This window comes from Rhodofomes roseus (assembly GCF_022264815.1).
Source record: "Rhodofomes roseus strain CIRM-BRFM 1785 chromosome Unknown C8Q71scaffold_11, whole genome shotgun sequence".
Taxonomy (NCBI): domain Eukaryota; kingdom Fungi; phylum Basidiomycota; class Agaricomycetes; order Polyporales; family Fomitopsidaceae; genus Rhodofomes; species Rhodofomes roseus.
The window spans coordinates 247,988-268,632 of NW_025952967.1; the positions used below are offsets into that span (position 1 = coordinate 247,988).

Genomic DNA, 20,645 nt, shown 5'->3' on the forward strand with positions numbered 1-20,645 from the left:
TCGTCGTCGCTGGCTGAGACAGCGCGAAGACGCGCGGATCCATCGCTAGCGATGTTCAGATACAAATACAAGCGGTGTTTGATATAACCAAGGTCGTTAAATAGCGAATAGATAGAGGTTGTAGCCGGTGGTGGTGGTAGCGGTTGAAGGGACTGATGCACGATGGGCCGTAGCAGTAGCGCCACAATTCGCACACCGCTCTTCTGAGTCTTCAGGGCGTCGCTGCCGCACCCTAGCCACAGCCTGACTTTCATCCCTACCACCACCGTGTCCTTAACCTTTCCTGCTTCAGCGCATCTCCGAAGTTGACTTGCGTGCTGTCTGTTCTCCTGGACCGCCATTCGTCGCGGTAGACCTTGGAAGAGTCCAATCCGATGTCAACCGCGAGTCTGTCAAAAGACGAACAAGAAACATTGCGACTCCTCGTCCAGCATGTCTCGCGAGCGTTCTACGACCCCAAGCACACGGTTGTGATGGACCAGCTGGCTCGGCATCCTGTGTAAGTGCTTTGAGGACAAACTGACGACTCTCAGCTGAACACAGAGGCCGCTGGTGGTGGTAGTCTAAAGGACGACGACCTCGCGGGGCGGATGGGCTTGCAGCTAAAGGAACTCAACAAGGTCATGGCGGTACTGGAGGGTGACAGACTGGTTAGGATGTGAGTATTCCCAACGTATGCGAGAGATGCCTTACGAACTGGCGCAGCCATCGTCAAAATGAGCTCAAAGAGGGTGCGCAGCGCTCGGTCGGCCGTCAATACTTCTACATCGACTATCAGCATTTCTGCAATGTCGTCAAATGGCGGATAGCAGAGATGCGGAGGATAATTGACTCGTCGTTGCGAAACGTGCGTGGCCTCGCGTCTGTGACTGAGTAATAGGCTCAAAGTGAAGATCTGCAGGAGCTTGATAATAAGGGATACATCTGCCCGCAATGTCACAAATCGTTTTCTCCCCTGGAAGCGGACAAACTCATCGACTTCTCCGCTGGCACGTTCAACTGCGACGTATGCCATGCCGAACTCGTCGATAACGAGAACGCGGAGAGTGTGAAGGGTAGCCAGGATCGCATGCAGCGGTTCAACCGTCAAATGCGGTTCATCCGAGAAGGGCTACGGCGGACTGAGGATATGGTGCTACCTGCGTACGTTTGCTTAGGTCTCGTGTTGTCCCTGTGTTCACACTGCGTAGTTTCGACGTGGCCCTCTGGGTTAAAACCCATATCATCGACGCTGAGAAGGCCAAAGCGGCTGCACAAAACGGTGGTCTGAAGATTGCGGGATCATCAGGCGAGGCGAAGCAGGAGGACGCCTTTGGCATCATGTTGTCTGTCGACAAGGATGAGGCAACGCGGAAGGAGGAGCGCGATCGCGAAGCTGCAGCGAAACGCCAGCAGAACCTCATGCCATCATGGCACCTGAAGAGTACGATCACTGGCGACTTGACCGCGCTGGGTATCAAGGAGACCGCGAGGACGGAGGATGGTCCCGCGGGCGCGAACCAGCTACCCACCTCGAACGACATGATATTGAAGGGGCTGGGTGTTGTCGGGGGACCACCCCCTCCTCCACAAACGAATGGGATCGATATCAAGCCTGCAGCCTCAGCCCCAGCACGGACGCAGGAAGCAGACTGTAAGTTGCGCAACAGATGCCTCCAGTTGACTCAACACTTCCATATATACAGACTATGACCAGTACTACGCGTCGCTCGCTGCCTCCGCAGCGACGTCCGCGCAAGCGACGCCTGCCGTGGCGACGCTCGGCAGCGATTTCGGGGAGGATGAGGAGGACGTGAAGCCGTCGGTGGAGTACCTGAACTCGCTGAACGAGCATCGCAAGCGGTCGCGATCCCAGGAAGATGTTGATGATGACATCACCTCGGCGAAGACGCCGCGTCTGAATGGCCACGAGTCGGTGCATGCAACGACGCCTGCAGCAGAACCTCCTCCAGCGGACGAAGCTATTCCAGAACCTGTTGGTGACACTGGTGCTGCACCGGCTGATGACCCAATTGTACATGGTACGCTGTTTGTTCTTCGTATCTTGAGATCTATATTGATCGTGACGTCTTAGTTGCTGGAGAGCCAATACGTCTCTCCGAAGTGACTGAGGAGCATCAGGAACAGATGACCGCGGACGAGTACACCGCCTATTACGAGGTGGTCATGGCGAACTCGTGATATGTCAATTTTTGAGGGCTTGGGTTATCGGATGGACATTTGCGCAACACATTCACGCATGGCGGCATGTATCACGTACAAGTACTGTATCACTTAGCTTGAGCAATACAATTGTTTGCTAATCTGGACATTGCCTGCGTGGGGGTGTCGCTTGCGTCAAGGTTCCCGGCCGAAAACAGGTCGGCAAAAGAGGCTCGAATGTACGTTCTCCCTACTTAGTCTTCACCGCATCGCTACTGATACATTGTTCGTCCTCAGGGCCTCTTAGTATGACGAAGGGTGCAAGAGCATAGTCTAGCAAGCCAACGTTCAGCATGATGATGCACAAGCAATCGTGTCTTACTTACCCCTCCGTCAATCAGCACTGTCTCCCCATTCACGAACCAGTTCCCGACCAGGAACAAGGCCAATGAGCCCATGTCCCGATTAGACCCTCCGTACGGGGCTCTTCCTCCTTGCACAAGGGCTGGCTGCGTCGCGGGAACTTCGAATTCCTGTTTCGCGCCTTCTGGAATGTGCGACTGTCCGACGGCATCTGCGGTCCCTGGGGCGGTCATCTCTGTTTGAAACAAGCCTGCATGCAATGGCGTCAACTCCTTTCGCCGACCGAATGATCGAAGAGGACGTCGACCTACCAGGCGCTATGCCGTTCACCCGGATACCGAGTGGGAGGAGCTCGTGTGCGAGGGTAGCAGTGGCTTGCCCGATGGCAGCCTTTGAGAACATGTACGGGTACGACCGCCCGGCCGTGTTGATGTCCTATAAAGTGCGAGCAAATGAGTGAGTGGCTACTCATAATAACAAGCCGCCACAGCTGATAGCTTGCCTTCGTCCAGCCGTTCATGCTAGAGGTCATGATGACTTGCGGCGCAAACCGCCGATTGCCGCTCTCGTACGCCTTCCACTTCTCGAGCAGCGGCAGGAACGCGAAGGTGAGCCAGTACGGGCCGACAGCGTTTGTGTTCAGGCTGTTGGCAAAGTGCTCCGGCGTGATTGCGTCGAGGTAGGCAGAGCGGAACGCCTCGGCTGTGTTCGCCGTCGGGTGGGCGGAGACTCCTGCAAGAACGCTGCACGCCGTGAGATGATAGAGATGACGCCTCGAATTGGTGGACCTACCCTGCGTTGTTGAACAGTGCGGTGACATGCTTCTCCCTTTTCCCCACCTCGTCTGCTAGGCGTAGTGCCTCCGACTATCGATGTCGAGGTCACTCGGATGAAGATGTTACAGACTCAGTTGTTGGACGCCATCTTACCTTACTCCTGACATCGCCTGCGAGGCCATACACGCGTCCAGGACGCCCAGTCTTCTCAGCAGCCTCGTTATAGATGCCCGCAACTCTGTGACACTTCTCAATCGGATGCACCGTAAGGTCTCTGCAAGGTACACTCACTTGTCCAGATCCACCTGGTTGGGCCCAATGATATAGACCGTGGCGCCGTTTGCCAACAAAGTCGAACTAATCATCAGCCCAATTCCCTATATCTCGATAGAGAAAGGTCAGTTGCTGCCACATCTGCTTTCTGAGTTCCACGGACCGTGCCTCCACCCGTGACGACTGCGACGACTCCACGCAGGTCGAATATGTTGGCTGCGCTAAGCTGGTTGAGGACGGCGTCAGCCATGGCTGAGACTCGGGCTCCTGTGGCTTGTAAGGTATTGAGAATAGGGAGAGTAGCGTTTCGACACTTCGATTAGTGTCTAGTATAGTGGCGAAGGTCAACTAGCCTGGTCTACCTATATATATGGAGAGCCTGAAAAGGATAAGACAAGTACTCGTATGGGTCAACGTCATCGCCGATGCGTCGTTCACGGCCAGTTCACGGCTGCATCTCGTGTCTTTCGAACTAAGACCCATCTAGAACCTCTTCTCCCCGGTTCCTCGCCGAATGCGGCATCTAGTGACCTCATAGTAGCCTGCTGAGTACTACATGTACTGTTACATGTCTGGTACAGAGCTCCGCCTGTTGTTCACATGTTCGACTATAGCCTGAGACCCACTTCACAGTCCGGCCCCGCGTACGTTCGCAACTCCCATTGTACATTTAACGAACGGATTGAGCGTCTCCATAACCACTTCGCGATAGGTTGCCCGCACACTTGACGAGCCGTACCGTCTGCACATGTTGTCCGTCATTACAACGTAGCAGCCTTCCACATATCCAAGCTCTGTTCGATATCGACCTCATGGTACGTCACCCGCTCGTTCTCCGGGACGAGGTTCGGGAACGTCGCCATGCTCCATCTGAACCATCCGACGCCCACCGCCGCGCCCCACCTCGCCACGGGGTTCTCGAAGACCATCCCAGCGATGCAGGCCGGGGCGTCGCACTCGCGCTTGATCCACTGCGCGAGCGACTCCGGCCAGACGTCGCCGGCCAGCCAGGCGTCGGCGTGCCGCCGCGCGAGGCAGAACATGATCGTCTCGGAATACCAATAGCAGTTCCGCACGAAGGCGTTGAAGTTCGGGGTGCGCGAGTGAATGACTTCGAGGAGGGAGGCGAACTCGCCGAGGGTCGGCCATCCGCTGGGGGACGCGCCAGGATAAAGGTGTCCGAGCTCGCGTGCTTCGCGCATGAACACAGAGGAATCGTCAGAGAGCATGACGACCTGCGAGACGGGGTGCTCCTCGAAAGCATCTTTGCCCCAAAACTCGACGCGGGCGTACGTCCGGAAGTGGTCGGGAGAACCCTCCTGGTTCAATTCGATCGTGACCATAACGAATCGGTGTCCTAGGTTTCCCCCGGTCTGCTGGACGATGAGCTCCTCCGTCGCGATGGACTGATACAGAGCAAACGAGATTATGCGCAGTGTGTCCCGCAACGAGCTTGTGCGGACATGCTCTGCGAACTCCTTCACATGCATCGCGGAGTCGGTGTTGAACTCCCTGCTGAGAAGCGACGACGCTCGCGATGCGCGTCAAGATGTAGGAAGTGAGTGATAAAGCCTTGAGGCCTAGACTAGCGGGAGCACTGAGTTTGAGTGCGGCCGTCGACAATGTGTTTGCAGTTGCGAGAGTGGACAACATAATGCTGCGATGATGCGGAAAAACGACGTGGTGGGTTGGTTTGCACGTACTTTGCCCGTGGTCCATTTATGAGTGATTCAACACAAGACATGCGGATCCCGTGTGTCAGGCTTCGCAGACTTCTTACGCGGGTTGAGAGCTATTCGGTACCCTTAAGAGTTGCTATCAGTGAATCGGGACGCAACGGAAGATGCGAAATTACGCACTCAAGTACTCTCGGCTAACATACTGCGCTCTGACCACGCTACACGACGTGAGTACAATAACGGCACAGTAGAAGTTTACTAATCTTGCTTGTATGCTTCTCGTGAAGACACGTAGTCGTACCATCCCATTAGCATTGATCGTAGCCTGTCGGACCATGGTACATGTCACAGATTGCAACACATCGATCCAAGATCATCCTCGTGTCTATCGGCTTCTCTTCTTCCCAGTCTCCGCCGCAACCCATCGGTTCAGAGCCTTGGGAAAAAGTGGCATCTCATCGAGCCTCTCCTTCTCGTGCGCGAGGATAACCACGACATTCTCCAGACGATGCATAACCTTCACCTTGTCGACGGTCTCCCGCGCAACATCGAGGTCGTGGTAATTCTCCCGGCTGATAAGACGCTCTCCCGGGGAATAGCAGAGACGATTGTGGCAGCAGTCCGCAGCGAGCAGGACGAACGTATCCGGCGCCACGCGCGCGAGGGCCGCTAGGTGGCCGGGGAAATGCCCTGGCGCGTCGAGCAGATACAGGGAGCCGTCGTCGTAGAAGTCTAGCCCACGCTCGAAGGACCCGAGGGGCGCGACATTGCGCGATGGCGCGAATCGCACGACGCCGTCGTCGAAGTGGATGTAGCGCACGGTCTGGTGCCTAGGGAACTCTTGCCAGGGGCTGTCTGGGTAGCGCGGGTAGGGCTTCTCCATGATTTCGGCGGCGGGGCCACCGATGACGAGTTCGGCGGCCGGGAAGTGCGTGAGGTCGCCGACGTGGTCAAAGTGAAGATGACTGCGACACGAAATAAGTACTCCTACTGCGTGCTTGACGGAGAACGGTACCTGTATATGATGGTATTGATCGAGTTGGGGGAGATGCCTCCGTCTTGTAGGATATCAGCGACGTCGTGCGGACAATCGACGGTAAACAGCTGCAAGGTCTCCTTCAAAGCCGGTGGGTAACCTTCTCCATGCTTCGCTCGCCCCAGGTAAAGTCAGACACGTAGTCCAATTATTCAAGATGAAACGCCACCTTTCTCAGCCCAAGGTCGAACAGGAGCTTCCCATGCTGATCGTGTTCGATGAGGAATGCAAAGCTAGGCACCTTCGAACCGGTGTCGCTGTCCAGAGCATCGTCGAAGACTTCTCGGTCTGGTAGGAATAGCGAGCCGGCGTGTAGGGCGTACACGGAAACGAATTTCTGTCCGGAAACATCTGAAGGGAGTACCGGCGGTCGACCCTCTGACATGCTGCTTTGTTCTAGACTGCCAAAGCGGTGACGGTAGAGACTGAAGTGGTGGTGCTCACAAAGCACCTCCAGCCTGCTCGAACTGCTCTATGGCCGAGGCGCCGCCCCCATGGCATAGCGAGTCACCTTGCTCTTTCCCGGATTGATGACTCGCAGGACGCTGTCCGACGCCGGGGTTTTCTACATCCGCGAGCCTGAGATCGTGTCGAGTGCGACTGGAGGGCGCAAGGCAAGATGATACCATACTGGATGCTCAAGTGAGTATCCCTGTGTATTACCGGTCGAGCCCATGACTGTCGTTGAGGAGGAGGATCGCGACCGCTGCACGCTGAACGCGGCGGGCCGCGAGCGCTTGCGGAGGCTTTCTCACCTCGACTCCCAACGTCCACCGTATTTCATCTCTCTCGCGAAAGCCTTACATTCTCATGCTCTGACTGCTAAGACGACATATGTACTCATGGATTTCCTCAAAGGACCTGATTATTCTGTGGGTAGACATTGTCACAAGACAAGCACTTCCAGGCACTTCCAAGGCACTCATTCGGCGATAAGGCGCATTCAGAATGGCTATGGCTGCTCTGGACAGAAATAACCTTCGCGGATAGGCTTCGACTTACTGTCCCTGGTTCATCCATCACGTCGGGGCAGGGGTCCGCCTTGCTCGGGCAAAACGATAGGAAGTGCATACGCCCATATCAGCGTGAGCGTCTACAGTTGGCTTGCGACCGCGCAGCCTGCAGGGACTGTAAGCACGTAAATCAAGGGAGACATTTGTCTCTCAGTTCATTTTACTGAGGCAATGATTCTGAGGAAAGGTGGGTACGATGCAAGTGTTCCCCCGAGTCTGCAGATCTCACCAGTCTTCCATCAGCGTGGCAAATTTCCAGGTGCACCGAAACACGCCCGTACTTTAAGACTCTTATCAGCGCACGGGTGACCATGTGCAACGAGCCCGACGGTGCTGTGTACGCTGCATCCCGTGCGATCCGTCACGGCAGTGACCCCTGCCGCCGTCGCATATAAATATCCCAGCATGATCCTCGGCCTGTAGGGTTTCTCCTCTGGTGGTCCAGCATGGTCTCCGCGCTCCTACTCGCCGCCCTACCCCTCGCAGCCGCGTTCCCGCACTCGGCCTCAATATTCGCGGGCTCGACGACGTCCGCGGCGTTCCCGCCCCCGGGCGCGACGGGCACGTCCTACGAGGAGTACTTCCCCGCCGCGGCGGAGGTCGGATTCGCCGGACCCACTCCCAGTACGTGTTTGACGCGTCTTTCACGCGTCGTATGACTGACCGCCGCGTCTGTAGCTGGTGCCGAGCCTGAGGCTATCCAGACGGCTCCTGCTGCTCCCGTGAAGTTGGACACGTATCCCCTGGTCGCGGATGGCGCAGCGTACAACCCGTCCTTCAACCCGATGCGCTACTGGGGCAACCTCTCGCCGTGGTTCTCGGTCGGCGGCGCGTTCGGGCTGCCGGAGGCGTCCCCGCAGGTCCCGTCCGGGTGCGAGCTCACGCAGGTGCACATCGTCCAGCGGCACGGCGCGCGCTACCCGACGTCGGGCACGAACAAGTTCGCGGCGCTCCTGCAGGACGCGGTCGTGAACGGCACGGGGTTCACCGCGCACGGCCCGCTCGAGTTCCTCAACACCTGGACATACAAGCTCGGCGCGGAGATCCTCACGCCGTTTGGCAGGAAACAGCTGTATGACCTGGGCGTCGCGGCGAGGGTGCAGTATGGGCACCTGCTGGATGAGTTCACGCGGCTACCGGTGTTCCGCACGACGTCTGAGTGGCGGATGGTGCAGTCTGCGCGAAACTGGGCTGCGGGCTTTTTCGGGCTTGAGGAGTATCCGACGTCGTATCACGAGGAGATCATCATCGAGGAGGAGGGCTACAACAACACGCTCGTCCCCTGGAATGACTGCGATAACGCGAACGGCGACTTGTACACGATGGGCAGCTGGTATGCGAACAACTGGACGGAGATCTACTTGAAGGACACCGTGAAGAGGCTGCAGCAGTACGTTGACGGCGTCGAGCTCACGACGACGTACGTGTCGGAGATGCAGGATCTGTGCGCGTACGAGACGGTGTCGATCGGGTATTCGAAATTCTGCGAGCTGTTCACGGAGGAAGAGTGGAAGGGCTACCAGTACGCGAACGGTGAGTAAATAATACTGTTCTGGGTACAACGGTGCTACCATACGCTGCAGACCTGGACTTTTGGTATGCGGACGGCCCAGGAAACCCGACCGGCGCTGCTCAGGGCATTGGCTACGTGCAGGAGCTCGTTGCGCGCCTGACGCAGACACCCATGACCGTGTTTGACACGACGACCAACGGGACACTTGACGGGAACAACATCACGTTCCCTCTCGATCAGCCGATCTACATGGATGCCACCCATGATACCAACATTGCATCCAGTACGTTTACGTCTAATCCCTAGTGAAGAGCTTGCTCAATGTATGTAGTCGCTGTTGCCATGAACTTCACGAGTATGGTTGCGAGTGGTCCCCTGCCGGTGGACTACATCCCTGAGGACCTGGTGCGCATTTTCCTAGTATGCTGCCTCGCACCCGCACTGATCTTCACTCATAGAGCTACAACACTCAACACATCGCGCCCTTCGCCGCACACCTCGTCGGGCAAGTCATGACCTGCCCCGTCAAGCACAGCACCTCCGACTCGGAGAAGTACATCCGGTGGCTCCTGAACGACGGTGTGGTGCCGCTCACGGGCATCAAGTATTGCGAGGAACCGAACAAGGATGGCTTGTGCTTATTGGATAACTTCATCAAGGGCATGCAGGAGCGCGTCGCGGAGGTTGACTTCCAGTATGACTGCTTCGGGAACGTGTCCGTGCCGTACCCTGATAACCTCACAAATGGGAGGTATATCCGGTAGGATGTGTAAACGCCGTTGCCGTACAAAACACAGCAGCACTTCAATACTTGAATACATGGCAGTCCAATGTTAACTGCATGGGTACACGCACAGACAACGTTCCACTGGATCCCGGTGGCTGAGCGCTGAGCGCCGGATCGCCGGAAACGTGTACTGTACATGATGTACTTACTGCGCGATGAATTTTGAATACTTAGCAGTGGATTCCGCTGTTCGTCGCATACAACTCAATTCAAAGAACCGTTGTGCTAGGGGAATGCTGTCCAAGGGCCTAAGACTATGCGCGTAGTCTGGTGCAGCGCGGTCGCGTGACCGCGTATGTTACGAGGATTTGTCGGCGGCCTTCCATTTTTAGTAAGCAGGACAGCGAACGAGAAATTGTCTGGCAGCGTCACTTCACCTCCTCGTCGTCGTCGTCGTCGTCCGGACTGCCACATCCTTTCACGCATACAGCCTACCGCGGTCGAGGAAGCGAATGCAAGGCCTGACCGGATGCTGGCCAGATCGCTCCCTGTTGCCAGACGTGCCCGACTATTTCATACTTCTCTGCCCGCCTCTGTTACACAGTACAAATCTCTGCCAGCAAGCACGACAGCGCGCGCAACTTATGAGAAAAGCAACGTCGAGTGGGAGGAATTGTGGGCTCGATCTACCCAGGAGGTCGCCGGACAAGATGGTGCGTCACAACATCTATTTGCTGCACATGTCACTGATGTGCGTGCAGAGGTCAAGCGGAACCAGGTCGGCGTGCAGCTCCTCTCGCGCCAGCTGCACAAGCAGATCTTCCGCAACGTCTCCTTCCCCGCCCCCGAGTCCTCGTATGTGCGCATCGCGCAGGAGCACCTCAAAACGCACGGACTCGACCCCGCGCAAGGATCCGTCCTCCCCCAAACCGACTTCACGCTCCCGCCGCTGCAAGGCCACAACCTCGATGAGCACTTTCACGCCATTGGCGCAAGCGCGGCGCAGCCCTGGCTCTCGCTCGCGCAGGATCTTGCGGGCGTCGAGCTTCCCCCGCGACCCGACCACTGGAACGTCCAGGCGGGATGGACGCGGTACCTCTACCACCCGGACGGATCGAGTTACTACGAGCACGTCGAGTACCCCGAGTTCAACGGCCAAGCGGAGGAGATGCTCGTGTTCGACGTGGAGACGCTTCCGGCGTACAGCCCGTATGCCGTCATGGCCTGCGCCGCGTCGAAGAACGCGTGGTATTCCTGGGTCTCGCCGTGGCTTCTGGGACACACTGAGGAGACGAACCAGTTGATCCCGATGGGCAATCGTACGGTGCCTCGCGTCGTGGTCGGACATAACGTGTCGTACGACCGTGGTCGTATCCTTGAAGAGTACAACGTTGATGGTACACGGACGCGATTCCTCGACACCATGTCGCTGCACATCGCTGTGAAGGGTATCTCATCCAACCAGCGGCCTGCGTGGATGCAATACCGCAAGTCGAAGGAGAATGAGCAACTGCGAAAGGAGGAAGCCATCGAAGCCGTCGTGGAGCTCATGCGACAGGCCGAAGAGCGACTAGTCTCGGAGTCCGATCCGGCAAAGATCGAGGAACTGAAGCGGCTGCTGCAAAGCCTGGACGAGGGTCTTCAGTCCTTGCAGAACGAGGGGTTTGAAGAGGACGAGGAGGAAATCTCGTGCAAGCGCTGGCAGGATCTCACTTCCGCGAACTCGCTCGCTGACGTAGCGAAGTTGCACTGCGACATCGACATCGACAAGGAGATCCGCAGCGACTTCATGTCGAGCACGAGAGAGGAGATTCTCAATGGCATCCAGGACTACTTGAACTACTGCGCAGGCGACGTTGCAGTCACTCACTCTGTGTTCAGCAAGGTCCTACCTGCTTTCCTCAGCGCGTGCCCGAGCCCTGTATCATTCGCCGGTGTCCTGACTATGGGCTCGAGCTTCTTGACGGTCAACGAGCAATGGGAGGCCTATCTCGCCCATGCCGAGCGCACGTACAAGGAACTCGAAGAGAAGGTTAAGACACGCCTTCACGACTTGGCTCTTCAAGCGAAGGACATGATGAAGGACGACCGGTGGAAGGCAGATGTCTGGCTGAGCCAGTTAGACTGGACACCGAAGGCTGCAAGCACATCGCGAGGCATCAAGGTAAGTCATTTGGGTGAGCTGGGACGCGATTGAGTACTCAATATTAGTCTTAGAAGCCGAAACTCACGGACTCAGACAAGGCCATGGTCCCAGCCTGGTATGCGACTCTCCTCAGGTGGGGCCCGTTTCGAAATACATTCTCGCAAAAAATATTACCGCACCTGCTGCACGCCAAGTACGAAGGAATGACTCTACATTTCTCCGAGGAGCATGGCTGGTACTGGTATGCGGGAGACGAGATATGTCAGCCTACGAAGAGGGGCGGTACCGGCCGTAAGGTGGTCGACTTGTTTACGGTTGGCGTCGGAGTACACGCCTTGGAAAACGGCAGGATGGTGACCGACGATGACGAGCTAGCGTTCGCCGTCAGCAACAAGTACAGATCCGATTGGGTAGCGGCGCGCATCGTGGCCGTGGCGAACAAGATTCTCGATATGGACCAGGCTGAGATCGACCAAGACCCCAGGCTCAGGCAGCTGGACTGGACTCCCACAGCAGCGCCGAAAGCACATCGACTGTGCACTGGCTTAACGAAGCCTCTGGTGAGGGAGAGACCTACATCCGTTGTCGTGGAGTGGCCTAAGTGGTTCTGGGACCTTACGAAGCCGAAGAAGGGCGCCAAACCCGGCACGCTCGACCTTACCGTGCGGAGCCGAGTCGCACCGCTCCTCCTACATCTCTCCTGGCAGGGCTGGCCGCTCTTCCACTCCCGGAAACATGGCTGGACCTTCCGCGTTCCCCCCGGCGCGAAGTTCGAAACCCGTGCGAAACCGTTGGCCTTTACACACAATGGGCTCAGTCCAGCAGACGAGCAACTTCGGGCGATGACCAACGAGGGCTACGTGTTCTACAAGCTTCCGCACAAGGACGGCGAGGAGGCGAACGTAGGGAGCCCCCTCGGCAAGACGTTCATGAAGTTTGCGCAGGACGGGACGCTAACGAGCCCGGGCGACGAGGCCAAGGATGCGCTCGACATGAACGCGCAGTGCAGCTACTGGATCAGCGCGCGTGACCGAGTGCTCAACCAGATGGTCGTCTGGCAGGACGAGCGCGTCAAGGCGGGTCTCCCGCAGCCCGCAGAAGTGGGCAAGAAGTGGGGCATCATCATCCCGCAGGTCATTACGATGGGCACCGTCACGCGGCGCGCGATTGAGAAGACGTGGCTGACCGCGAGCAACGCGAAGAAGAACCGCGTCGGGTCGGAGCTGAAGGCGATGGTACGCGCTCCGGAGGGATACGCCATCGTCGGCGCCGACGTTGACTCAGAGGAGCTGTGGATCTCGAGTGTTATGGGTGACGCGCAGCTCGGTTTGCACGGCGCGACAGCGATCGGCTGGATGACGCTCGAAGGCACCAAAGCTGCGGGCACGGATTTGCACTCCAAGACTGCGAGCATCCTGGGCATCTCGCGCGATCAGGCGAAGGTGTTCAACTACTCGCGTATCTACGGCGCTGGGATGCGCCACGCAGTCTTGCTGCTGCTTCAGTCGAACGCGGGTATGCTGCCCGAGCAGGCACAGAAGCTCGCGCAGAACCTGTACGCGTCTACCAAGGGTAAGAACACCCATCGCGCTGATCTGTTCGGACGCAAGTTCTGGTACGGCGGTACGGAGAGTTATGTCTTTAACAAGCTTGAGGAGATCGCGCTTTCCGACCGGCCACAGACACCTGCACTTGGGTGCGGAGTGACGTACGCGCTGTCGAAGGAGTACCTACCTGCGACGTTCGGCGACGACTACATGCCTTCGCGCATCAACTGGGTCGTCCAGTCCTCCGGTGTCGACTACCTGCACCTCCTCATCGTCTCGATGGAGCACCTTATCCAGAAGTATGACATCCAGGCACGCTACCTTATTTCCGTGCACGACGAGCTGCGGTACCTAGTCAAGGAGGAAGACCGCTACAGGGCGGCGCTAGCGCTCCAGATTGCCAACCTCTGGACGCGCAGCCTGTTCGCTTACAGACTCGGTATGGACGATCTCCCGCAGGGTGTAGCGTTCTTCTCCGCTGTTGATGTTGACAAGGTGCTGCGCAAGGAGGTCGACATGCCCTGCGTGACGCCGTCGCAGCCGATCCCCATCCCGCCTGGCGAGAGCTTGGACATTGCCAAGGTCCTAGAAAAGACTAACGGTGGCTCCCTCTGGCCTGACGGAGCTCCAATGGTTGAAAACGACGGCATCGACTGCGGGGGCAGTCTCGTCGGTTATCGTCAGCCTGATTGCCTTGTCCATCGCGCGCACAGCGCTGAGTGGTTGCGAGCGCAGGCTAGCTCCGACCTTCAGGAGATCAAGCAGCTTGCGATGGCTCACAAGGCGAAGTTCGGCGACGGCTTGAAGTCAAACCGGCAGGCTTCGAAGAACATCTCTGGGCTGCGGCGCCTGCGGAAGGTGCGCACCCTGGGCGACGGGAATAGCGTAGACTGGAACAACACCATCGAGCAGCTGCTCAAGTCTCTGGACATGCATCCGTGATTGCGTTCTCCCATGCTGTCTGCGTCATTTATGGCATTCGTTATTGTACAGTTCATTTGTTGCGGTATGTTTAGGTTCAATTAATGTCACGCATCCCATTCTCATCACACCGTGAGTAGTGTGCGGTGTGATGTTCACGCGCGAAAACCTGAACGGCCATTCAAACGGCGCCGCCGCCGTGTCCGGACGGAGCTGACTGCGATATGGAGCTTGTGCACCGAGAAATGTGTGCGCCTTCGGAGGGATAATGGAGGTCATGGCGCATTGTTCCTGCGGCGTATGCGAGCGGCGGCGCAGCCTGGGGCGGGCGATATGGATCGATGGTCACACCGCCCCTGCTTCCTGCGGACAAGGCGGAGCCTGTTATGGGAATACGCGCCGTCACGCGCTGTCCGCGAGGTCCAGGGTCGGTGTGCCATGCGGCGCGCGGCGTGGGTAGAGGGCGCGATGATACCCCATATGGCAATGGGCGCTATCCCAATATGGCAAGTCGCGCCTGCCGACGTGGGAAGGCGCTCGGCAGACGGGATCCCGAGCGATAAGGCGCACTCGCCATCACCGCCGCACGTCGGGACTGCGACGACCGCATGACTCGACCGCCCCGCCTGCGGCGGCATTGTTTGGCGACGTCGCGCACCATGCCCCATACAAACACAACATGACTCGTATAAATCAGCCCGCCCGGCGGGTGGGTTCCATATCAATCTGCCCGCCCCGCCTCCCGCCCCGTCCGCCTCCGCGCATCTGCCCGCCGGCCCAACCCCAACCACCTCGGTTAGCAGTCCACTGTCACACATTAGCTACCAGTTGTCACTATGCAGTATCCTCCGACCCCATCGTCGAGTGCCACGTACGTCCCAACCACACCCAACGCGCCGTACATGAGTCCGAAGGATCTGCCGCCGTCACCCGTCACGCCTACCCACCCCCTTCCCGGGCACGGTGCGCACGCCGGCGCACCGTACATGTACGCCGTAGGTCACGGCGTTGCTCCGGGTACACCGGCACACAGTACGCATACTCCTCATATATTTCCCGCTCCGACTGTTTGTTGACAATCGTCGGCGCGTTACCATAGATGGTCTCATGACTCCGCCCACTACCCCCGAACGGGCACGCGGTCGGCGTGGTGGGCAATATGTGGTCCACCCGATGTTCCAGCCCAGTACGCTCAGATTCGACGTCGGCGCACAGCTGCCGCATACGTTCTGGGCGCATCACAACCCCACCGATAGCTTCATAGACCCTCCTGCCCGATGCGTCTGCATCAACGTCATTGGCGTATTCAGAGTTGAGGTGCGCGCCGGCCCGATGGGCTATGTCACCGCACAGGACGTCCTCGCTACTATCTTGCGGGAGATGTCACAGACTCCGTCGGGCAACGAAGTCAACTGCTTCACCATCGAAACCCGCCAGGCCGTCGCTGCGCACACCCGCAATGCTCGCCGCGTCCACTACCTCGGCACCAGGAGGCTCTACAACGGCCTTGAAGTAACGCAGGTGTCTGGCGGTGTTGTCTACTGTGACCTCCAGCTCGCCATTACACCCGCATGAATAACGCGGCTGCCCTCATCCCCCCTTTATCTATCTCCTCAACCATCGCCGCCTCGAATCGTCCCCACCTTTTCTCCGCTTGATATCCCCACTCGTCGCACTGCAACTCGTCGTTGTCTCTGGCCTCTTCGGAGCATACGCGCTGGACGCTCGTAACCCCCATCTCCTGTATCATCTTGGACAGTCTTCTCTGGTCTCTATTCAATGTACAGGCACCCTCTCATGTAGCTATCTCTCCCGCTCGGACGTCTCCTACTGTACAGTAGATACCCTGCCCCCGCTCAAAAAGATACTATGGTTCGCACCGTGTACCTAATGCAAAATTGATACTAGATGTTCTGCCTTCTCACGAGATGCCGCGATGTTCCCTGCGCATGCAGCGGCGAGTACGTGCCCCATTGAGCAATCTTAGTCTTCCTCGGCGCTTCTCATTGGTACCTACTCACTTGGCGTAGACAAGATGTTTACAAAACAGTAGGCCCTTGTACCGGTTGAACGCTGTAGGTTGGGCTGCTGCATTGCTGTATGTGTAGATCGGTGCAACCCGGTCGAGACGAAAAACAAAAACCAAGAAAAGAATTCCCACAAACAGATTTGAACTATTGACCTCGTCATGTAATCGGTTAACCCATTCTGGGATACTAGTGACGCGCTCTACCAACTGAGCTATGTGGGATGTGAAAGTGTGCAAGCATAAGAGTATAAGTCCGTAACATACAAAACCCGCGTTGGAGCAGTGAATGCACATTCAGCGTTTGGGTCGAAGTCCTCAGGTACTGTATGCCTGTTTGTGCGAATGGCTCTTGAATAACATCCCGGGAATACATATGAGGTAGAGGCTCCCGCGCACGGCGGCGAAGGCGCATCATACAACCAGAAACACTGACCGTGACAGGCATGACCTTGGCTCCGTACATGCATGTATCCCCGGCGCCGGGCTAGTGCGCGCAACTTACAACACACAAGCTGGCGGTCCACGAGTTGGAGATCATCCGTGCATATGCAGGTATGTGCAGGTCATGATTTCATCGCGCAGCTCATATATGATGTAGGCTGTCGCGAAGGGAGAAACCCTGTCAACTAGGAATGTCAAGGCGTAACAGTGCTACTAGTACTAGTTAGTAGACTGTGAAGTAACCGCGATACGTTCGATCTACTAGCGCAAGTTGCGCAACTGCACCACAAGCCCATCCGCGGACCACCCGCTTGGTGTTGCTATGGCAAAGGTGGTAATACTTCGCTCAGACACTTGAAGCAGGGCTCAAACACTCACCCACCGACTTAGTGGAACCCTCCACGTCACGGCCCGGTTCCGCACCAGTGCGTCCTCGAGGCCGCTGTTGACTTACTCCGGCTTTGGTCGGGACCAGCGTTGCTCGGACCACTCTGTGGAGACAAAATGGTATGTGTAGCTATAGCTTCGGCGACACCGACGCGTGTTCTACAATGAGCTCACCAGCACCCTACTATCCTCAGAGGCAGTACCGCGGCCGATACCGATGGAGAGTCCCTTCGCTGTCAGCGCCGGTCATTCCCGTGGGCGAAGCGAACCGGATCTCAACGTCAGGTGTCCCGGTCTTAACCTATGTACGCTGCGCAGTGCGGATGATCACCCCTACGGTTCTGGGGTTCGCGGCACAATGATCTCAGACCAAGATCGGGTGGTACGTCGACGTCTGGACTTCCAGAACGCGTGTGTGGACCTGGTGTGGATGGCGCAGAAGTGTGTACTCTTCTACCTATGTACGTGTCTCAGCGCGAGATGGGCGGTAATAAACGTCGAACGTACCGCAGTGTGGTCACACGACGAGCTTGTTTTGCGGGAGCGAGGTACCTATGCTCTTCTAGTGTATCTGCCTGCCGGGACGCCGTACATCTCATACGCACCGTGGTGGCACTGTGTACTGGCATGTGCCCAGCGCGTTCTTGGTATCCCGGCGTTCGGGCTGACTGCACCCTTCACCTTCACATGTAAGCGAGATAAGTAGACCCTGGCCTTTAGAGCATACGAAGCGTGAAGTGTCGTCATAGTTGCCTGACAAGGTACATAGAAGACAGAATTGCATGGGCATATGATGATGCATTTGCCTGAGCTGGGGATGCGACTAGTCAGTAGTAAGCGGTACAAAACTATAAACACAAGAACTACAAGTGCGCGATGGATGTATAGTACAAACGTCCTAAAATGCGAATGCTAGTATCATCGTTCGTGCGTGAGCATGTATAGTACAGATGGTCATAATCATAATCGTGAGTCGCGTCATGAGTACCCGAGCGTCGTCGAGCGTGAGTCGTCAGATATCACCTAAGGTGAGACAAGACCGAGAAGGAGAGAGCGACGAGAGCGAGAGCGAGACGAGAAAGCAAAGCAGACGACGAGCAAATACGCAAGTACCTGCAAATGTTTTGAGCCGGACGCGGACCGGCGAAGACACCAATAGATCACCGAAAACCCAAGGAAAGAAACCAGAATAAGAGGGGGCAGGCCACGCAGTGAGAAGCGCCTCACGGCTTCTCAAAGATAAGCTTGCCGGTGCCACCACCACCACCGCTCTTGTCGACCTCGACGCCGACGAGCCGTGTCTTCTCACCGAGCCAGTCGACGCGGCGGACACCCGCCTCCCAGCCACCGCCCATGCGCGTGCACCGACGCTCGTACGCCTTCGCGACCTTGTGCTGCGCGCGGCTCCCGTTCCCAAGAGCCGCCCACTCCTCTGGCGTCACGGGCGTCATGAGCGTGGTGTGCACAGCATACAGGACGTCAAGGTTCGTGATGGTTCCGCTCGACTTCGGGGGACCCACGGTGAAACGAGGACCGGGGGAGGCCGTGACCGAAGGCGCAGATACGATGACGGGCCACGGGAACTTCGAGGAACGGAGGACGAGACGGGCGCCCGCAGGCATGGGCGGCTCCGTGGCAGGTTGGGCAAGGGTATGGGAAGGAATGGCAGAGTGGGTTGCACGGTCCAGGACAGTCCGCGCGGATGGCGTGAAGGTGACGTCGTACGTGAGCGGCGCGTGGTGAAGACGCGTATACGCGAGCAACGGGTGCATGTGCAGCATAGGCGTGCGGGGCCGTGAGTAGCTGCTAGAGTGCGAATGGGTCGAGGATGGGCCACCACGGAGCGATCCGTCTAAGTTTCAAATGAGCCATCGTTGCCTTCGCAGGTTCATAGAGAACTTACAGGATGACGCAGTGCCGACGCTAGACTGGAAACTCTGGTTCTGCCTCAAGGGCGGACGGACAGAGTCAACGGAAGGGCGACTACTGTGGTGATGGCCCATGTCGGAACTGGACGACCGCGGCGCCCCCATGCCAAAGAGTGAGCAGCTTGAATTCGATCGAGACTCAGGCGGTGTGATACGACCGCCGGAAGAGATATACGTCGCATGCTGGACTATTTTCGGCGTTCCGAGACATTGAGCATAAGTCGAGTCAAGCTACGACAATGCAACTTACCGGGTTCGCGCGTCTTGTAGCTCGCTCGCCGCAGGCTGTTGGCGCGCGGTTCCGCGTATGGCGAAGTGGCGGCGCGCTTGGCGTAACCGTGCATTGTTCGTGTATCAGTGCCGGTGGCATAGCGGAGTGGCGAGGGGTTCGCTGCGCGAGAGGCGGAGAAGCTGTAGCTGCGCTGGACGTTGGCGCTAGCGCTGGAGCTGGAAGCAGGCGCGTAGATGGGAGCGGGTCCCGAGGAGCGCGAACGACTGTGAGACTTGGACGAACTCGCGGTGCTGCCCGAGCCACCAAACCAGTTGCGGAAGTAAGAAGGCATGATAGTCATTGGTACAAGAGCGGCAGGACTTGACGACACCTCGAGGTGGCTGAAGACAAGCTGTGGAGACGGTGGCGGTCTTGCAGGAGAGCACAGGGACAACTCTTCCTCGCAACGGCTGCAGGGGGAACGCAGAAGCTGGACCTGCGACGGGGCCTTATAAGTCGAGTGACGCGGACGGAGAATGTACCTCGTTTTGGGCAGGTACGGTTACGTGACTTGGTGCACCGAGTTCTGGACACCGCCTGCCGCGCTGGGCAGCGTGGAAAGCCCCCCAGAATAATGAAAGGACGTGCGGGGAGGCCTGGATCGTGCTGTCCGATTCTAGGCAGGGTGTGCATAGCCGCTGCTCTTCGAACGCACTTCGCCGTAAACTCCGTGATACGCAGGTATTACAATCACCCTTAGCGACACCACCCCGCGTCCAATGAGCGGTCGACAGCACAGGCCAGGTGGCCTTTGGGTGGCCCTTTCCAGCGGAAATGTTGGAATGCGATGTACAAAATCAGTAATAATCGTGATTGGCGGCGTGACAAGGTCCTGCCCCGGGCGTTAGGCCGCTAACAATGATCTTAGAACCTGGAGAAGCCGCGTGGCGGAGGCGTGTTTTCCCGTTCTAGGGCGGCGCGGCAAGCGCGCTGTACTGTTTGGGCACTTTACCGACGCGGGGGATGCACGCTGGATGCAGCAGACGACCAGTCCAGGTGTCGAAAGAGCGCCATGATGCTTCCTGCAGACCGCGTCTTGTCATTCTGACGTCTTCGTCGCTGCAGATAAGGAGCGCACTCCCACAGACTTCAGCAGCCCACCAGGAGCTGCGCAGACGAGTCGAGCTATGCTTGGACATAGGGCACCGAAGACAGGACCGGCAAAACCCAGAGCAGGAGGCGGATAAGTGCAGCAGTCATAGGCATGATACGGGCAGACCGGACGCTGGACCGGTTTGGGCAAAGTAGCGCACGTATAAGGCATGCCCTGCCTGCTTCTTCGGCCTAAAATGAACCACGGGTCCAGGCTGTGGAGATCAGCACCCTAGAACCGGGGCATCACAAATGAGATGCAGATTCCGAGATCTCGTTGGTCGTTGTGGGACCCTTCGACAGCACCTTCTGGCACAGATACCGGCGGCTCAACGCCGAATCCCCATGCCGCCGCGGTGGC

The 20,645-nt window shown here is 57.6% G+C and overlaps 8 protein-coding genes and 1 non-coding gene across 9 annotated transcripts; 4 read left to right on the top strand and 5 right to left on the bottom strand.

The window, feature by feature from the left end:
* Nucleotides 1–189: 189 nt before the first annotated feature.
* On the top strand, nucleotides 190–2,290 carry C8Q71DRAFT_760660 (TFIIE alpha subunit-domain-containing protein). The gene is made up of 7 exons (XM_047923838.1): nucleotides 190–499; nucleotides 563–658; nucleotides 706–847; nucleotides 902–1,143; nucleotides 1,191–1,633; nucleotides 1,686–2,021; nucleotides 2,075–2,290. The coding sequence occupies exons 1-7, from the start codon at nucleotides 375–377 to the stop codon at nucleotides 2,179–2,181; spliced, it is 1,491 nt and encodes a 496-aa protein (XP_047778397.1). The 5' UTR covers nucleotides 190–374; the 3' UTR covers nucleotides 2,182–2,290.
* Nucleotides 2,291–4,003, bottom strand: C8Q71DRAFT_760663 (NAD-P-binding protein). Its single transcript, XM_047923839.1, has 8 exons — nucleotides 3,718–4,003; nucleotides 3,573–3,658; nucleotides 3,435–3,519; nucleotides 3,298–3,371; nucleotides 3,008–3,248; nucleotides 2,817–2,940; nucleotides 2,529–2,755; nucleotides 2,291–2,475 (listed from the first exon to the last, which is right to left on the bottom strand). Exons 1-8 carry the CDS (start codon nucleotides 3,802–3,804, stop codon nucleotides 2,446–2,448), a joined length of 954 nt encoding a protein of 317 aa, XP_047778398.1. The 5' UTR covers nucleotides 3,805–4,003; the 3' UTR covers nucleotides 2,291–2,445.
* A 138-nt stretch (nucleotides 4,004–4,141) lies between these two features.
* C8Q71DRAFT_66900 (uncharacterized protein) lies at nucleotides 4,142–5,461 on the bottom strand. Its single transcript, XM_047919665.1, has 2 exons — nucleotides 5,414–5,461; nucleotides 4,142–5,358 (listed from the first exon to the last, which is right to left on the bottom strand). Exon 2 carries the CDS (start codon nucleotides 5,042–5,044, stop codon nucleotides 4,316–4,318), a length of 729 nt encoding a protein of 242 aa, XP_047778399.1. The 5' UTR covers nucleotides 5,045–5,358; nucleotides 5,414–5,461; the 3' UTR covers nucleotides 4,142–4,315.
* Nucleotide 5,462: 1 nt separating this feature from the next.
* C8Q71DRAFT_66904 (beta-lactamase-like protein) lies at nucleotides 5,463–6,798 on the bottom strand. Its single transcript, XM_047919666.1, has 3 exons — nucleotides 6,439–6,798; nucleotides 6,249–6,379; nucleotides 5,463–6,198 (listed from the first exon to the last, which is right to left on the bottom strand). Exons 1-3 carry the CDS (start codon nucleotides 6,652–6,654, stop codon nucleotides 5,619–5,621), a joined length of 927 nt encoding a protein of 308 aa, XP_047778400.1. The 5' UTR covers nucleotides 6,655–6,798; the 3' UTR covers nucleotides 5,463–5,618.
* A 473-nt stretch (nucleotides 6,799–7,271) lies between these two features.
* Nucleotides 7,272–9,811, top strand: C8Q71DRAFT_66894 (histidine phosphatase superfamily). The gene is made up of 6 exons (XM_047919664.1): nucleotides 7,272–7,469; nucleotides 7,526–7,906; nucleotides 7,961–8,815; nucleotides 8,866–9,078; nucleotides 9,127–9,200; nucleotides 9,254–9,811. The coding sequence occupies exons 2-6, from the start codon at nucleotides 7,729–7,731 to the stop codon at nucleotides 9,557–9,559; spliced, it is 1,626 nt and encodes a 541-aa protein (XP_047778401.1). The 5' UTR covers nucleotides 7,272–7,469; nucleotides 7,526–7,728; the 3' UTR covers nucleotides 9,560–9,811.
* A 240-nt stretch (nucleotides 9,812–10,051) lies between these two features.
* On the top strand, nucleotides 10,052–14,157 carry C8Q71DRAFT_796996 (gamma DNA-directed DNA polymerase; the record flags this gene model as incomplete). Its single annotated transcript, XM_047925717.1, has 3 exons — nucleotides 10,052–10,235; nucleotides 10,284–11,686; nucleotides 11,740–14,157. 3 exons carry the CDS (start codon nucleotides 10,052–10,054, stop codon nucleotides 14,155–14,157), a joined length of 4,005 nt encoding a protein of 1,334 aa, XP_047778402.1.
* An 815-nt stretch (nucleotides 14,158–14,972) lies between these two features.
* On the top strand, nucleotides 14,973–15,711 carry C8Q71DRAFT_858130 (uncharacterized protein; the record flags this gene model as incomplete). The annotated part of the gene is made up of 2 exons (XM_047927484.1): nucleotides 14,973–15,168; nucleotides 15,236–15,711. The coding sequence occupies 2 exons, from the start codon at nucleotides 14,973–14,975 to the stop codon at nucleotides 15,709–15,711; spliced, it is 672 nt and encodes a 223-aa protein (XP_047778403.1).
* A 579-nt stretch (nucleotides 15,712–16,290) lies between these two features.
* On the bottom strand, nucleotides 16,291–16,387 carry C8Q71DRAFT_t77. Its single transcript has one exon. It is a non-coding gene; the product is annotated as a tRNA-Thr (tRNA).
* Nucleotides 16,388–18,201: 1,814 nt separating this feature from the next.
* Nucleotides 18,202–19,824, bottom strand: C8Q71DRAFT_66938 (uncharacterized protein). Its single transcript, XM_047919667.1, has 3 exons — nucleotides 19,172–19,824; nucleotides 18,897–19,109; nucleotides 18,202–18,845 (listed from the first exon to the last, which is right to left on the bottom strand). The coding sequence occupies exons 1-3, from the start codon at nucleotides 19,491–19,493 to the stop codon at nucleotides 18,217–18,219; spliced, it is 1,164 nt and encodes a 387-aa protein (XP_047778404.1). The 5' UTR covers nucleotides 19,494–19,824; the 3' UTR covers nucleotides 18,202–18,216.
* Between the last annotated feature and the right edge of the window lie 821 nt (nucleotides 19,825–20,645).

What these genes read in the sequence shown, in the direction of transcription:
- C8Q71DRAFT_760660 (XM_047923838.1), top strand. Translation starts at nt 375, where the DNA reads ATGTCAACCGCGAGTCTGTCAAAAGACGAACAAGAAACATTGCGACTC. An exon ending in TTGACTCGTCGTTGCGAAAC is followed by an intron (nt 848 to 901) that starts GTGCGTGGCCTC and finishes GAAGATCTGCAG; the next exon opens with GAGCTTGATAATAAGGGATA. An exon ending in TGATGACCCAATTGTACATG is followed by an intron (nt 2,022 to 2,074) that starts GTACGCTGTTTG and finishes GTGACGTCTTAG; the next exon opens with TTGCTGGAGAGCCAATACGT.
- C8Q71DRAFT_760663 (XM_047923839.1), bottom strand. Translation starts at nt 3,804, where the DNA reads ATGGCTGACGCCGTCCTCAACCAGCTTAGCGCAGCCAACATATTCGAC. An exon ending in CAGGCGATGTCAGGAGTAAG is followed by an intron (nt 3,372 to 3,434) that starts GTAAGATGGCGT and finishes CGACATCGATAG; the next exon opens with TCGGAGGCACTACGCCTAGC. An exon ending in CAGTGCTGATTGACGGAGGG is followed by an intron (nt 2,476 to 2,528) that starts GTAAGTAAGACA and finishes TTGGCTTGCTAG; the next exon opens with ACTATGCTCTTGCACCCTTC.
- C8Q71DRAFT_66900 (XM_047919665.1), bottom strand. Translation starts at nt 5,044, where the DNA reads ATGCATGTGAAGGAGTTCGCAGAGCATGTCCGCACAAGCTCGTTGCGG.
- C8Q71DRAFT_66904 (XM_047919666.1), bottom strand. Translation starts at nt 6,654, where the DNA reads ATGTCAGAGGGTCGACCGCCGGTACTCCCTTCAGATGTTTCCGGACAG. An exon ending in TCGACCTTGGGCTGAGAAAG is followed by an intron (nt 6,380 to 6,438) that starts GTGGCGTTTCAT and finishes GGGCGAGCGAAG; the next exon opens with CATGGAGAAGGTTACCCACC. An exon ending in ATCAATACCATCATATACAG is followed by an intron (nt 6,199 to 6,248) that starts GTACCGTTCTCC and finishes TTCGTGTCGCAG; the next exon opens with TCATCTTCACTTTGACCACG.
- C8Q71DRAFT_66894 (XM_047919664.1), top strand. Translation starts at nt 7,729, where the DNA reads ATGGTCTCCGCGCTCCTACTCGCCGCCCTACCCCTCGCAGCCGCGTTC. An exon ending in ATTCGCCGGACCCACTCCCA is followed by an intron (nt 7,907 to 7,960) that starts GTACGTGTTTGA and finishes CCGCGTCTGTAG; the next exon opens with CTGGTGCCGAGCCTGAGGCT. An exon ending in ACTACATCCCTGAGGACCTG is followed by an intron (nt 9,201 to 9,253) that starts GTGCGCATTTTC and finishes CTTCACTCATAG; the next exon opens with AGCTACAACACTCAACACAT.
- C8Q71DRAFT_66938 (XM_047919667.1), bottom strand. Translation starts at nt 19,493, where the DNA reads ATGACTATCATGCCTTCTTACTTCCGCAACTGGTTTGGTGGCTCGGGC. An exon ending in CTACAAGACGCGCGAACCCG is followed by an intron (nt 19,110 to 19,171) that starts GTAAGTTGCATT and finishes CGCCGAAAATAG; the next exon opens with TCCAGCATGCGACGTATATC. An exon ending in CGTCGGCACTGCGTCATCCT is followed by an intron (nt 18,846 to 18,896) that starts GTAAGTTCTCTA and finishes TTTGAAACTTAG; the next exon opens with ACGGATCGCTCCGTGGTGGC.